The 17,363-nt window shown below is 40.0% G+C and overlaps 1 protein-coding gene across 2 annotated transcripts in view; it reads left to right on the top strand.

Moving 5' to 3' along the window:
- IRF5 (interferon regulatory factor 5) overlaps nt 1-16,690 on the top strand; it is a gene marked incomplete in the record, with an annotated part of 118,967 nt that extends 102,277 nt beyond the window's left edge. For both annotated transcript variants that reach the window (XM_053716342.1, XM_053716341.1), the window contains 2 exon segments: nt 15,336-15,454; nt 15,702-16,690. In XM_053716342.1, coding sequence (XP_053572317.1) covers nt 15,336-15,454; nt 15,702-15,950 — 368 coding nt within the window.
- Nucleotides 16,691-17,363: the final 673 nt, after the last annotated feature.

Below are 17,363 nucleotides of genomic sequence, written 5' to 3'. Positions count from 1 at the left end.
TTATGATTCAGATAGAGTATTTTTAAAGAACTTTCCACTACACTTCTGTTATCAATTTTGCTTAGGTCTCCTGGTATCTTTTGTTGAAGAGTAAAGCTAGGTAGGCTGAGGCGCATGCACTGCTATAAGTATTGTAGCAAAACACTGTTGCCAGATGGCTAAAGACAACTGTACGCTCCTGAGCTCACGTAGGGCTCCTCTTTAACAATGGATACTGACAGAACTAAGCAAGAAGTTACTTACAATTTCATGCTCTATCCAATCTATTTAAAGGGACATAATACTCATATATTAAAGCACATGAAAGTGATGCAGCATAACTGTAAATCTGAACAGGAAGGAAGATTTTTACCTCAAAATGTCTTCAGCTCACCAGAGTAAGTGCTCTTTGAAGTGTTTTACTTCAGCTGCTGTCCAGCTGCAGGTTGAAATAAACTAAAAAGCTATAGCCAATCAGCATCAGCAGTGCGGAAGTCATACTTTCCTTTGCTTTGATCTCATGAGATTTCATAGTACATTTCCTTAAACTGAATAGGAAAATAACATGACTGTGCCTGCACATGCCAAATGCACAAGCCCTATTATTAGCATCCTGATTGGCTGCTTAAAGTCTCTTTACAGTGTGGTGTGAATACTTAGGACATTTTGAGGTAAAATATCTTCCTTTTTAACATAGAGATGTTCAGGTGATATTTTCTAGTCCGATTTTTACAGCTATGCTGCATCACTTTCAACTGATTCAGCATTTGGTTATCATGTCCCTTTAAGTGTGTTTGAATTTACTGTCCCTTTAAGTAATTTTCTATATGTACAATGGTGATTCTTTTGAAGTTGAGACTGGGATATGTATTTCCTTAGCTCACTCCTTGTATAAACCAAGAGCTGGACAAGTAGAACATTATCCTTCTGGTTCCAGCCGAACCAAGATGGACATTTCTTTATTTAAAGGGGATGTAACTAATTACTGGTAGTATACGTCCTACTAATGCTCATGGGCCCCTGCTTTACTGAAAGAGAGAGACACTCTGCAAGTATGTCAAGAAAACATTTCTTTATTTAAAGGGGCATGAAACCCATTTTTTTTTTCTTTCATTATTTAGAAAGAGCGTGCAATATTAAACAACTTTCCAATTTACTTCTATTATCTAATTTGTTTCATTCTCTTGATATGTGTTGTATAAAAGTATATCTAAATATGCTCAGTATCTGGTGATTGGTGGCTGCACATTGGTGCCTCATGAGATTGGTTCACCCATGTACATTGCTATTTCTTCAACAAAGGTTATCTAAAGAACGAATCAAATTAGATAATAGAAGTAAATTGGAATGTTGTTTAACCCCTTAACGACCAGTTCCGTACCCCGTGAGACGCTAGTCGTTATGCCCCCTGTATGTCGGCACAGTCCTGGGCTTCTCTATGCCGCAATCTCTCTACAAATGATGAGATTGCACTATTTCTGCATGCTCGATGAGTGGGACACTGCAGAAATAGATTTGCTGAGTTACCGATGCAGAGAGGGCCTCTCTGTGGCCCTTTCTGCATCAGACAGCGGTGGTGCTGATCGTTGGTGGGTGGGAGGGTAAGGAGGGCGGTGAATGGGTGGGACCGCTACTCCACACTACAGGGCATAAAAAATAAATTTAAAACAAAAGCTGCGTCAGTGAGGGGGAAGGAAGGAGGAGGGAGTAGGGGCAATGAAGGGATCCTATGTGGTATTCTTTGAGGGAAAGGTATCTGGGAGGGGGGTATGGTATTGAAGGGGGGGCAGTTATACTACAGAAAAAAATGGTATTTTTAATTAATAATAAAAAAAAGCCTAATCTGCAGCAAACTGAGTACTGGCAGACCTAATTAGCCCCTTCACTGCTGGGAATAATACAAGTGTGTTGCACAGTGGCATTTAGCGACCTTCTAATTACCAAAAAGCAATGCCAAAGCATATACAGTATGTCTGCTATTTCTGAACAAAGGGGATCCCAGAGAAGCATTTACAACCATTTGTGCCATGATTGCACAAGCTGTTTATAATGTAAATAATTTCTGCGGGAAACCTAAAATTGTGAAAAAGTTAACAATTTTTTTTATTTGATGGCATTTGGTCATGAAATGGTGGCATGAAATATACCAAAAATGGGCCTCGATCAATACTTTGGGTTGTCTAGTAAAAAAATATATATAGTTTTTATAGGTAAATCTAAAAAAAGAGGCTCTATTTCTGTTTAAATGTAGTGATGGCATAATTGCTCTGGTCTTTTGGGGAAGTTTTTGTCTGAAATGCCCGGTCCTTAAGGGGTTAAAATTGTATTCTCTATCTGAATCATGAAAGAAAAATTTAGGGTTTCATATCCCTTAAAGGGAAGAAAATGCGATTTTGAAAAACTGAAATACATTTTAAACTCCTGTGTTAGAGCTGTACAATTATACATTTTATTTTAAATAGATCAAGTAGATATTTTGCAGAAATTTCATATGAGAAAATGCCATTATATGAATTGCAATAAATCCATCAATAAATAACAGCAACAGCTATCACTTTATACCGGTATTCAATTATATTAACAATTATTTAGGTATTATTTTTGTCCCTTTGTATCATTTTGAAATGTATGTTAAAAGGACCTAAAACCCAATTTTCTTTCTTTCATGATTCCAACAGAACATACAATTTTAAGCAACTTTCTAATTTACTTCTATTATCAAATTTTATTTGTTTTTTTTTGTTATCCTTTGTTGAAAAGCAGGGAAGTAATTTCAGGAGTGTGCATGTCTCAGGCACTATATGACAGCAGTTTTGTAACCATAGTGCTTCAATAATGTGCACGCTACCTACCTGGGTATCTCTTCAACAAAGAATAACATAAGAACGACCCCGATTGTAAATTGGAAGCTTTTTTAAAATTGTATTTTCTATCAGAATCATGATAGAAAAAGTTTAAATTGAGTAGGTATAAAATCTCTAACCATACAAATATTTCCCAGATGAGTTCCTACCCCTGTTCAAATGTATTCATCCTATCAAAAATTATTTTATTTTAAATCCTAAAAATTTTTTCCAGGACCATTTTTTTGGGGGATTCCTAAAATATTTTGTTAGTTCTATGAACAGTAACCAACAACAAATAAAATGAGACTAGCAGCTACTTTTAGGTTATCTTTATGATAATTGCTTCAGTGCTATAAGAACAGGAAGCCCCTTATTTGAACCATGGATCTTCGCTCTTTCAATTTTGGACTCTTATGATGTAATTATAATCTCTTCAAAAGAACCAATACTAAGAGGTATTTGTCATTGTTAAGGCAATTAGCAGATAGACCCAGGACCACTCATTTGGAAGATTGCGGATAAGGGGTCTCATGTTTGTCTTTATACTGCATTTCCTCGTTCAACAGAGTGGTCACTCGCCCAGTAGCGCTTATGTTGGGGGTTGCTAGGGCCATTTAAAGCCCAGAGCACTGTAAAAGGCACCAAGTAGACAGGTGATTGCAATTGGTGTTTTATTCACCTGCTACTTAAAGGGGCATCAGATCACTCATTTGAAAATGAGCAGGGAGTTCCTGGGTCTCTGTGTCATGAACATGCAGGGGTGGGGTGACATGCCCGTAGTTCCAGCAAGTGCCTGTGAAGGGGAAGCATACTGCATCCTCTGGATCAGAAGGGACCCCCAGGATAATGACATGAGGTTACCCTCCTAATACAGAATGTGACTAGCGACAATGAGTGATTATGTGCATCCAATGGAGTCAAATTTACTTTTTGGTTCTGCAAGATTTGGAACATTATGTTTTTAAATTTACGTTTTTAATTTATGATTACGCTGGAAGCTTTTATCCATAGGTTCCACAGCTAACAACTCTGGGTGGCAACTAGCCATAGAACAAGCTATTATGCTATTGGTCGTTCCCAGGTTGAGCGCTTCTCTTTTTATTTATGCAAATTATGACACTTAGGGAAGTCTCCCTAAGTGTGATGCGGGAATCCAGACGTGGACCCGTTGCTCAGTGTGCCTAGAGGGATATGGCTGCACCTCACTGACGAGGCCCACAATAGGCCGAAACGTACGTCTGGGGTTTTGCTGTTTCTCTCGTTCAGAGAGGGATTGCCTGGTATTTCGGGGCTGGACTGCACTGTGAAGTCAGGATCAGACTGATATGCTTCAGGAAAGTTCTCTGTGAAAGGCAAATGTTGAGCAAATGGAGGCTGCTTCTTGGGTGGTAACTAGCCATAGAACAAGCTATTATGCTATTGTTCATTTCCAGGTTGAGCGCTTCTCTCTTTTTATTTATGCAAATTTACTTTTTGGTTCTGCAAGATTTGGAACATTATGTTTTTCAATTTACGTTTTTAATTTATGATTACGCTGGAAGCTTTTATCCAAAAGTTCCACAGCTAACAACTCTACTCTGGTATTTTAATACCATTGGAAAGTTGGTTATTTGCAAATGTTGTGTGACCGGTAAATAACAAATACAGTGCAATATTAATTAATAAAGATGGCATCAAAGCCTCACATTTACCTCTCAGCAAATACAAATAAAGAGGAAATATGAAAGCAGAGCAATGTATTTAGTAATCACACTATTTAAAATGAAACACTACAGGTAATTTGTGGTATCCGCTATTTCACTGAAGATATTGTCTCAGAGTTCTAAAGGGAAATGAAACACTCTGTATTATAGAATACTAGTCCTAAAGCCCTTGTACACAGGCCAATTTTTTAGGTACCGCGGTTCCAACCCTTGCTCCCGCTCTCTCCCCCCTCTCTTTTGCGCTCTCTCTCTCTCTCCCCCCCTCTCTTTTGAGTTCTCTCTCTCCGCCTTATTTTGCACTCTGCCCCCTCTTTTGCTCTCTCTCCCCTTTTTTGCTCTCTCTCTCCCCTCTTGTGCTCTCTCTCCCCCCTCTTTTGCTCTCTCTCTCCCACCTCTTTTGCTCTCTCTCCCCTCTTTTGCTTGCTCTCTCTCTCTCCCCCTCATCTGCTCTCTCCCCCCTCTTGCTCTCTCTCGCCCTCTTTTGCTCTCTCTCCCCTATTTTGCTCTCTCCCCCCCTCTTTTGCTCTCTCTCTCCCCCTCTTTTGTGCTCTCTCTCTCTCCCCCCTTCTCTTTTGCTCTCTGTCCCCCTCTCTTTTGCTCTCACTCCCCCCTCTCTTTTGCTCTCTCTTCCCCTCTCTTTTGCTCTCTCTCTTCCCCTCTTTTGCACTTTCTCTTCCCCTCTTTTGCACTCTCTCTTCCCCTCTTTTGCACTCTCTCTTCCCCTCTTTTGCGCTCTCTGCCCCTTCTCTTTTGCGCTCTCTCCCCCTCTCTTTTGCACTCTCTCTCCCCCTCTTTTGTTCACTCTATCTCCCTCTTTTGTGCACTCTCTCTCCCCCTCTTTTGTGCACTCTCTCTCCCCCTCTTTTGTGCACTCTCTCTCCCCCTCTTTTGTGCACTCTCTCTCCCCCTCTTTTGTGCACTCTCTCTCCACCTCTTTTGTGCACTCTCTCCCCCCCCCTCTCTTTTGTGCACTCTCCCCCCCCTCTCTTTTGAGCTCTCTCTTCCCCCCTCTCTTTTGAGCTCTCTCTCCCCCCTCTCTTTTGAGCTCTCTCTCTCCCCCTCTCTTTTGAGCTCTCTCTCCCCCCACTCTTTTGCACTCTCTCCCCCTCTCTTTTGTGCTCTCTCCCCCTCTCTTTTGTGCTCTCTCCCCCTCTCTTTTGTGCTCTCTCCCCCTCTCTTTTGTGCTCTCTCCCCCTCTCTTTTGCGCTCTCTCTCTCCCTCTTTTGCACTCTGTCTCCCCCTTCTCTTTTGCACTCTGTCTCCCCCTTCTCTTTTGCACTCTGTCTCCCCCTTCTCTTTTGCGCTCTCTCCCCCCTCTTTTGCGTTCTCTTTTAAACTCTCCCCCTCTCTTTTGCGCTCTCTCTCCCCCTCTCTTTTGCGCTCTCTCTCCCCCTCTTTTGTGCGCTCTCTCCCCCCCTCTTGCGCTCTCTCCCCCTCTCTTTTGCGCGCTCTTTCTCTCCCTCTTTTGCGCTCTCTCTCTCTCCCTCTTTTGCGCTCTCTCTCTCTCTCCCTCTTTTGCGCTCTCTCTCCCACCTCTCTTTTAAGCTCTCTCTCCCCCCTCTCTTTTGAGCTCTCTCTCCCCCCTCTCTCTCCCCCTCTTTCTCTCCCACTCCCTTGCTCTCTCTCTCCCTCTTTTGCACTCTGTCTCCCCCTTCTCTTTTGCACTCTGTCTCCCCCTTCTCTTTTGCGCTCTCTCCCCCCTCTTTTGCGCTCTCTTTTAAACTCTCCCCCCTCTCTTTTGCGCTCTCTCTCCCCCTCTTTTGTGCGCGCTCTCTCCCCCCCTCTCTTTCGCTCTCTCCCCCCCTCTCTTGTGCTCTCTCCCCCTCTCTTTTGCGCGCTCTTTCTCTCCCTCTTTTGCGCTCTCTCTCTCTCCCTCTTTTGCACTCTCTCTCTCTCTCCCTCTTTTGCGCTCTCTCTCCCCCCTCTCTTTTGAGCTCTCTCTCCCCCTCTTTCTCTCCCACTCTCTTGCGCTCTCTCTCCCTCTTTTGCTCTTCCCCCCTCTTCTGCTCGCTTTCTTTCTTTCCTTCCTTCCTCTGTTTTTGTCTCTCCCGCCGGCCAGAAAAAAAATTATGAACTGACCCCTCCAGATAAAGTTGTACAGGGAGTTTGGAAATTGCAGCAAACAATGTGTTAATGTAATCAAACAAATTAACACCTGATCTGAGAGTCATTAAAGGGAACAACCTCTTTTCTCCGTTAAGACGAGTTTTAGACTTGGGTGTGCAGGAACCGAAGGTTTCAGCAAGCGGCACTGCGGTGCACTTATAGGAGCAAGACTTGTGTGAGTTGCTACCTATTGCAAGAATGCACAGAACTATATAATCCACCAGTTATTCCTAACATATCACTCTGAATGTGAAGAAATTGATCTAATCCACTGGTTTTCAAACCTGTCCTCAGACCTCCCTAACAGGCCAGATTTTGAGGATATGTGAACTGGAGCACAGGTGAAATAATCAGCTGATTAGTAACCATGGTTATTTTAGCTGCTCTCACCCAAGGGAATCTTAAAAAAACTGTCCTGTTGGGGAGGTCTGAGGACAGGTTTGGAAATCAGTGATCTATTCATGGGTCAAGTCAATGCTTAGGAACAATTTTTGTCAGATGGGACTGGAGTTCCTATTGTGCCCACAAAGGGATTGTTGTGCTGCTACTGATTGGCTTCCGGCACCTCAAGGGCAGACTTTAATTATACAGCAGGCAGTAAGAGATCATGTGATGCCACAGTCATCCATCATGTAGGGAGCCTGCAGTTTACTCAAAAAATGTTCTCCCCTTTCATTTGTTCCTAATGATCCACTTTACCTGCTGGAGTATATTAATGACAATGCTTACTGGGGGGGCTGAGCGCAAGATGACAATGCTTACTGGGGGGGCTGAGCGGAAGATGACAATGCTTACTGGGGGGGGTGCTGAGTGCAAGATGACAATGCTTACTGGGGGGGGGGGCTGAGCGCAAGATGACAATGCTTACTGGGGGGGTGAGCGCAAGATGACAATGCTTACTGGGGGGGGTGAGCGCAAGATGACAATGCTTACTGGGGGGGGTGAGCGCAAGATGACAATGCTTACTGGGGGGGGCTGAGTGCAAGATGACAATGCTTACTGGGGGGGGGGGCTGAGTGCAAAATAACAATGCTTACTGGGGGGGGCTGAGTGCAAGATGACAATGCTTACTGGGGGGGGGGCTGAGTGCAAGATGACAATGCTTACTGGGGGGGGTGCTGAGCGCAAGATGACAATGCTTACTGGGGGGGGGGTGAGTGCAAGATGACAATGCTTACTGGGGGGGGCTGGGTGCAAGATGACAATGCTTACTGGGGGGGGCTGAGTGCAAGATGACAATGCTTACTGGGGGGGGGCTGAGTGCAAGATGACAATGCTTACTGGGGGGGGCTGAGTGCAAGATGACAATGCTTACTGGGGGGGGGGCTGAGTGCAAGATGACAATGCTTACTGGGGGGGGGGCTGAGTGCAAGATGACAATGCTTACTGGGGGGGGGGCTGAGTGCAAGATGACAATGCTTACTGGGGGGGGCTGAGTGCAAGATGACAATGCTTACTGGGGGGGGCTGAGTGCAAGATGACAATGCTTACTGGGGGAGGCTGAGTGCAAGATGACAATGCTTACTGGGGGGGGGGGCTGAGTGCAAGATGACAATGCTTACTGGGGCGGGGGCTGAGTGCAAGATGACAATGCTTACTGGGGGGGGGGGCTGAGTGCAAGATGACAATGCTTACTGGGGGGGCAGAAATCTTTGTTAATTCCCACACTTATTTTTTAAGATTTGATCCCGGAATGTAGTTAAAAAGCGTGTTCCCTTTACCCAAATAAACTATGGCCTCGTGTTTAAAGGGACATTCCAGTCAAAATTTAAATGACATATTTGAATAGAAACATAGTTACAATATAAATGTATTAGCAAAAATGCTTCTAGTAAACGTTATCACTGTTTTAGTGTTAATATTTGTATCTGCACGTGCATGTGCAGCATAGCTAAATATTTTCAGTGCACCAGCTTTTCAAATACTGCAGCTGCTCAGAGCGCAAGTGGGGCTTATATCATGTCAGTAATTAACAAATTGAGTCATTACTAGATGGTACAAGCACCTTAGGCTCTATTACCAAGTGCTGTGTATAAAATGCTGGTGCACGGTGCATACTTAAATACACTTTAGAAACAGCTATAGCTTTTATTAGAAGCATTTTTGCTAACACATTTATATTACAGAAACTTAAATGCACCAATGCGGATTACAATTTTAGCTGGAATGTCCCTTTAAGCTTTGTTGGATCCCATGTTAGTGAAATGAGTGCAAACGGAGGAACTGCAGTTCTTAAGGTGTTTTGCTTAAAGGGACAGTCTAGTCAAAATGAAATTTTCATGATTCAGACAGAGCAGCAGTTTTAAGCAACTTTCTAATTTACTCCTATTCTCAAATTATCTTCGTTCTCTTTCTATCTTTATTTGAATGTAAGCTTAGGAGCCGGCCTGATAAAAAAAAGTAATTGGAAACTCATTAAGGGAAAAACAATTTTATAGTATACTGTCCCTTTAAGTACAGTTCAAATCCATGGGATGGACAATCTTTCTAGATTTGCCTGGGGAATGCCACTCTCATTAACTCCCAGTGCAGTCCCCAGAACTAAAGAAGCACTGGACCGGTCTTCCAAATGGTAAATATTTATTAAAGGGCCATGATACCCACATTTTTTCTTTCATGATTTAGAAAGAGAATGCATTTTTAAACATCTTTCTAATTTACTACTATTATTCTAATTTGTTTTATTCTGTTGATATTCTTTTCTGAAAAGCATATCTAGATATGCTCAGTATTGCTGATTGGTTGCTGCACATAGATGCCTCGTGTGATTGGCTCACCCATGTGCATTGCTTTTTCTTCAAATAAGGATATTTAAAAAATGAAGCAAAATAAATAATAGAAGTAAATTGTAATGTTGTTTAAATTTGTATGTTCTATCTGAATCATGAAAGAAAGATTTTGGGTTTAGTGGCCCTTTAAGTGATTTAATCATCTGTTCTTCAATTTGAGTGTAGGGTGGTGAGCTGAGGGCAAGATGACAATGCTTGCTGGGGGGGGTGAGCGCAAGATGACAATGCTTACTGGGGGGGGGTGAGCGCAAGATGACAATGCTTGCTGGGGGGGGTGAGCGCAAGATGACAATGCTTGCTGGGGGGGGTGAGCGCAAGATGACAATGCTTACTGGGGGGGGTGAGCGCAAGATGACAATGCTTACTGGGGGGGGTGAGCGCAAGATGACAATGCTTACTGGGGGGTGAGCGCAAGATGACAATGCTTACTGGGGGGGCTGAGCGCAAGATGACAATGCTTACTGGGGGGGTGAGCGCAAGATGAAAATGCTTACTGGGGGGGGGTGAGCGCAAGATGACAATGCTTACTGGGGGGGCTGAGCGCAAGATGACAATGCTTACTGGGGGGGGGTGCTGAGCGCAAGATGAAAATGCTTACTGGGGGGGTGAGCGCAAGATGAAAATGCTTACTGGGGGGGTGAGCGCAAGATGACAATGCTTACTGGGGGGGGTGAGCGCAAGATGACAATGCTTACTGGGGGGGGGTGCTGAGCGCAAGATGAAAATGCTTACTGGGGGGGGTGAGCGCAAGATGACAATGCTTACTGGGGGGGTGAGTGCAAGATGACAATGCTTACTGGGGGGGGCTGAGTGCAAGATGACAATGCTTACTGGGGGGGGCTGAGTGCTCTTTGTATCCATGAGGTCACTGTTAGATTAGATCAGATACAGTTGCAAATCTATAAATCTGACCTATATGTATCTTATATACTAGTAAGTGATGCCCAGCTCTTTGTATCTATGAGGTCACTGTTATATTAAATCAGATACAGTTGCAAATCTATAAATCTGACCTATATGTATCTTATATACTATTAAGTGATGCCCAGCTCTTTGTATTCATGAGGTCACTGTTAGATTAGATCAGATACAGTTGCAAATCTATAAATCTGACCTATATGTATCTTATATACTAGTAAGTGATGCCCAGCTCTTTGTATCCATGAGGTCACTGTTAGATCAGATACAGTTGCAAATCTATAAATCTGACCTATATGTATCTTATATACTAGTAAGTGATGCCCAGCTCTTTGTATCCATGAGGTCACTGTTAGATCAGATACAGTTGCAAATCTATAAATCTGACCTATATGTATCTTATATACTAGTAAGTGATGCCCAGCTCTTTGTATTCATGAGGTCACTGTTAGATCAGATACAGTTGCAAATCTATAAATCTGACCTATATGTATCTTATATACTAGTAAGTGATGCCCAGCTCTTTGTATTCATGAGGTCACTGTTAGATTAGATCAGATACAGTTGCAAATCTATAAATCTGACCTATATGTATCTTATATACTAGTAAGTGATGCCCAGCTCTTTGTATTCATGAGGTCACTGTTAGATTAGATAAGATACAGTTGCAAATCTATAAATCTGACCTATATGTATGTTATATACTAGTAAGTGATGCCCAGCTCTTTGTATCCATGAGGTCACTGTTAGATTAGATCAGATACAGTTGCAAATCTATAAATCTGATCTATATGTATCTTATATACTAGTAAGTGATGCCCAGCTCTTTGTATCCATGAGGTCACTATTATATTAAATCAGATACAGTTGCAAATCTATAAATCTGACCTATATGTATCTTATATACTAGTAAGTGATGCCCAGCTCTTTGTATTCATGAGGTCACTGTTAGATCAGATACAGTTGCAAATCTATAAATCTGACCTATATGTATGTTATATACTAGTAAGTGATGCCCAGCTCTTTGTATCCATGAGGTCACTGTTAGATTAGATCAGATACAGTTGCAAATCTATAAATCTGACCTATATGTATGTTATATACTAGTAAGTGATGCCCAGCTCTTTGTATCCATGAGGTCACTGTTAGATTAGATCAGATACAGTTGCAAATCTATAAATCTGACCTATATGTATGTTATATAATAGTAAGTGATGCCCAGCTCTTTGTATTCATGAGGTCACTGTTAGATCAGATACAGTTGCAAATCTATAAATCTGACCTATATGTATCTTATATACTAGTGATGCCCAGCTCTTTGTATTCATGAGGTCACTGTTAGATTAGATCAGATACAGTTGCAAATCTATAAATCTGACCTATATGTATCTTATATACTAGTAAGTGATGCCCAGCTCTTTGTACCCATGAGGTCACTGTTAGATCAGATACAGTTGCAAATCTATAAATCTGACCTATATGTATGTTATATACTAGTAAGTGATGCCCAGCTCTTTGTATCTATGAGGTCACTGTTAGATTAGATCAGATACAGTTGCAAATCTATAAATCTGACCTATATGTATCTTATATACTAGTAAGTGATGCCCAGCTCTTTGTATCTATGAGGTCACTGTTATATTAAATCAGATACAGTTGCAAATCTATAAATCTGACCTATATGTATCTTATATACTAGTAAGTGATGCCCAGCTCTTTGTATCCATGAGGTCACTGTTAGATTAGATCAGATACAGTTGCAAATCTATAAATCTGACCTATATGTATCTTATATACTAGTAAGTGATGCCCAGCTCTTTGTATCTATGAGGTCACTGTTAGATTAGATCAGATACAGTTGCAAATCTATAAATCTGACCTATATGTATCTTATATACTAGTAAGTGATGCCCAGCTCTTTGTATTCATGAGGTCACTGTTAGATTAGATAAGATACAGTTGCAAATCTATAAATCTGACCTATATGTATGTTATATACTAGTAAGTGATGCCCAGCTCTTTGTATCTATGAGGTCACTGTTAGATTAGATCAGATACAGTTGCAAATCTATAAATCTGACCTATATGTATGTTATATACTAGTAAGTGATGCCCAGCTCTTTGTATCCATGAGGTCACTGTTATATTAAATCAGATACAGTTGCAAATCTATAAATCTGACCTATATGTATCTTATATACTATTAAGTGATGCCCAGCTCTTTGTATTCATGAGGTCACTGTTAGATTAGATCAGATACAGTTGCAAATCTATAAATCTGACCTATATGTATCTTATATACTAGTAAGTGATGCCCAGCTCTTTGTATTCATGAGGTCACTGTTAGATCAGATACAGTTGCAAATCTATAAATCTGACCTATATGTATGTTATATACTAGTAAGTGATGCCCAGCTCTTTGTATTCATGAGGTCACTGTTATATTAGATCAGATACAGTTGCAAATCTATAAATCTGACCTATATGTATCTTATATACTAGTAAGTGATGCCCAGCTCTTTGTACCCATGAGGTCACTGTTAGATCAGATACAGTTGCAAATCTATAAATCTGACCTATATGTATCTTATATACTAGTAAGTGATGCCCAGCTCTTTGTATTCATGAGGTCACTGTTAGATCAGATACAGTTGCAAATCTATAAATCTGACCTATATGTATCTTATATACTAGTAAGTGATGCCCAGCTCTTTGTATTCATGAGGTCACTGTTAGATCAGATACAGTTGCAAATCTATAAATCTGACCTATATGTATCTTATATACTAGTAAGTGATGCCCAGCTCTTTGTATTCATGAGGTCACTGTTAGATTAGATCAGATACAGTTGCAAATCTATAAATCTGACCTATATGTATGTTATATACTAGTAAGTGATGCCCAGCTCTTTGTATCTATGAGGTCACTGTTAGATTAGATCAGATACAGTTGCAAATCTATAAATCTGACCTATATGTATCTTATATACTAGTAAGTGATGCCCAGCTCTTTGTATTCATGAGGTCACTGTTAGATTAGATCAGATACAGTTGCAAATCTATAAATCTGACCTATATGTATCTTATATACTAGTAAGTGATGCCCAGCTCTTTGTATTCATGAGGTCACTGTTAGATCAGATACAGTTGCAAATCTATAAATCTGACATATATGTATCTTATATACTAGTAAGTGATGCCCAGCTCTTTGTATTCATGAGGTCACTGTTAGATTAGATCAGATACAGTTGCAAATCTATAAATCTGACCTATATGTATGTTATATACTAGTAAGTGATGCCCAGCTCTTTGTATCTATGAGGTCACTGTTAGATTAGATCAGATACAGTTGCAAATCTATAAATCTGACCTATATGTATCTTATATACTAGTAAGTGATGCCCAGCTCTTTGTATCTATGAGGTCACTGTTATATTAAATCAGATACAGTTGCAAATCTATAAATCTGACCTATATGTATCTTATATACTATTAAGTGATGCCCAGCTCTTTGTATTCATGAGGTCACTGTTAGATTAGATCAGATACAGTTGCAAATCTATAAATCTGACCTATATGTATGTTATATAATAGTAAGTGATGCCCAGCTCTTTGTATTCATGAGGTCACTGTTAGATCAGATACAGTTGCAAATCTATAAATCTGACCTATATGTATGTTATATACTAGTAAGTGATGCCCAGCTCTTTGTATTCATGAGGTCACTGTTATATTAGATCAGATACAGTTGCAAATCTATAAATCTGACCTATATGTATCTTATATACTAGTAAGTGATGCCCAGCTCTTTTTACCCATGAGGTCACTGTTAGATCAGATACAGTTGCAAATCTATAAATCTGACCTATATGTATCTTATATACTAGTAAGTGATGCCCAGCTCTTTGTATTCATGAGGTCACTGTTAGATCAGATACAGTTGCAAATCTATAAATCTGACCTATATGTATCTTATATACTAGTAAGTGATGCCCAGCTCTTTGTATTCATGAGGTCACTGTTAGATCAGATACAGTTGCAAATCTATAAATCTGACCTATATGTATGTTATATACTAGTAAGTGATGCCCAGCTCTTTGTATTCATGAGGTCACTGTTTGATTAGATCAGATACAGTTGCAAATCTATAAATCTGACCTATATGTATGTTATATACTAGTAAGTAATGCCCAGCTCTTTGTATCTATGAGGTCACTGTTAGATTAGATCAGATACAGTTGCAAATCTATAAATCTGACCTATATGTATCTTATATACTAGTAAGTGATGCCCAGCTCTTTGTATTCATGAGGTCACTGTTAGATTAGATCAGATACAGTTGCAAATCTATAAATCTGACCTATATGTATCTTATATACTAGTAAGTGATGCCCAGCTCTTTGTATTCATGAGGTCACTGTTAGATCAGATACAGTTGCAAATCTATAAATCTGACATATATGTATCTTATATACTAGTAAGTGATGCCCAGCTCTTTGTATTCATGAGGTCACTGTTAGATGAGATACAGTTGCAAATCTATAAATCTGACATATATGTATCTTATATACTAGTAAGTGATGCCCAGCTGTTTGTATTCATGAGGTCACTGTTAGATTAAATCAGATACAGTTGCAAATCTATAAATCTGACCTATATTTATCTTATATACTAGTAAGTGATGCCCAGCTCTTTGTATCCATGAGGTCACTGTTAGATTAGATCAGATACAGTTGCAAATCTATAAATCTGACCTATATGTATCATATACTAGTAAGTGATGCCCAGCTCTTTGTATTCATGAGGTCACTGTTAGATTAGATCAGATACAGTTGCAAATCTATAAATCTGACCTATATGTATGTTATATACTAGTAAGTGATGCCCAGCTCTTTGTATCCATGAGGTCAAAGTTAGATTAGATCAGATACAGTTGCAAATCTATAAATCTGACCTAGCCATACAAATAAACTGTTTTTGGAATTTTATTCTCAGACCTCATTGCCTGTCAGAAGGGCCAGACCAATGTGCTGCCACCATATGAAATCTTCTTTTGTTTTGGAGAGGAATGGCCAGATCGAAAGCCTAAGGAGAAAAAACTGATTACTGTGCAGGTATCAATGACTTAAATCCATTGCCCTTCCGGGTCTGTGTTTTCCTCAACAGTTTTAAGAAATATTTCCTGCTTTCTTTTCTGTCCCTTGTGTTGTGTTTGAGAACTGTGAACCCAAATGGCAAAACTATGTGAAAATGATTTCAAGTTCTAAATTTGCTCTTTCGTGTTGTGCAACCAATTTGCTGCGTGCTTTACTCTTTGTTTGTCTCTGTATTTCTGAACACTCCTCTCCCGTTCATTTAAAGGTGATCCCTGTAGCTGCTCGACTTCTCTCAGAAATCTTCACCGGGGAGTCATCCTGGTCAGCTGATAGCATTAAGCTCCAGATCTCCCACCCAGACCTTAAAGATAAAATGGTAGAGAAATTTAAGGAGCTTCACCAGCTTTGGCAACACCAACATGCCCAGATGGTAGCGCCAGAGACTGGAGGACCCACTCAACAAGAAGATATAGGCCCTGGTCCATGGCCCATGCACACAGGAAACATGCAGTAACTTCTCAGGATCTGACTGTTACAACTTTTGTTCATATTTAGTCATCTGAAGGTGGACAGCCCTAATGTCACACGTGCAAATGGCTGAACCCCTGGAAAATGCTGTTACCCAACATGGTTCTGTTTTTAATTATCCACATGCCCTGGACTTCAGATTCACATAAGGAACGCACCCTTATGTAGGAATACTACAGTGGGAGCTTTGATTCTTTCTATACCTGAAGAGACAACCAGCTCTATCTGGGACCTTTAAAAAAGAAGAGTCATAGAAAGATGCCTTGGATGTGACGTTGACAAATAAGCTCTATTTTTAGTACTGCAATGTCCACAAACAATTGGAGACAGATCCCCCATATATCAGACATTTCCTCTGTAGTTGAGATGGGCTCTGTACCTTATATTAAACAAAATAACCCACAAACCGTACATTCTAGCCATTAGCTTGTGCTGTGCCAAAACTCACCAGCAATGTGTAATTCAGGACAGAATAACACAAGCGCTGTTTGCACACTTTGTTTTCTTTTTAGCCATACAACTTCTCCTTCTTGTATAGTGTCGTTCTTCAAAGTTCTCACATTTATATTAACCCAGTGAATGACAACCTGACAAACATTCTTCAGTTTGGCATACATCCAAAAAGAGAAATATAAGCTTTGAGTATTATATCGCTTCATTATGTGGCCTTTTTAGAGCAATTTATGTTTAAGGAAAATTAAAATGTCATCCTGCTTTACGGCTAAATGCATCATTGCTGTTATTGTGTATATATAATGTATGTGATATGTATGTGATAGGACAGTATATACGTACGTGTATATATAATGTATGTGATATGTATGTGATAGGACAGTATATACGTACGTGTATATATAATGTATGTGATATGTATGTGATAGGACAGTATATACGTACGTGTATATATAATGTATGTGATATGTATGTGATAGGACAGTGTATACGTACGTGTATATATAATGTATGTGATATGTATGTGATAGGACAGTATATACGTACGTGTGTATATAATGTATGTGATATGTATGTGATAGGACAGTATATACGTACGTGTATATATAATGTATGTGATATGTATGTGATAGGACAGTATATACGTACGTGTATATATAATGTATGTGATATGTATGTGATAGGACAGTATATACGTACGTGTATATATAATGTATGTGATAGGACAGTATATACGTACGTGTGTATATAATGTATGTGATATGTATGTGATAGGACAGTATATACGTACGTGTATATATAATGTATGTGATATGTATGTGATAGGACAGTATATACGTACGTGTATATATAATGTATGTGATATGTATGTGATAGGACAGTATATACGTATGTGTATATATAATGTATGTGATATGTATGTGATAGGACAGTGTATACGTACGTG

The sequence above is a fragment of the Bombina bombina genome, chromosome 6 (genome assembly GCF_027579735.1).
Source record: "Bombina bombina isolate aBomBom1 chromosome 6, aBomBom1.pri, whole genome shotgun sequence".
In the NCBI taxonomy this organism is placed as follows: domain Eukaryota; kingdom Metazoa; phylum Chordata; class Amphibia; order Anura; family Bombinatoridae; genus Bombina; species Bombina bombina.
This window is presented reverse-complemented; position numbering and strand designations above follow the sequence as displayed.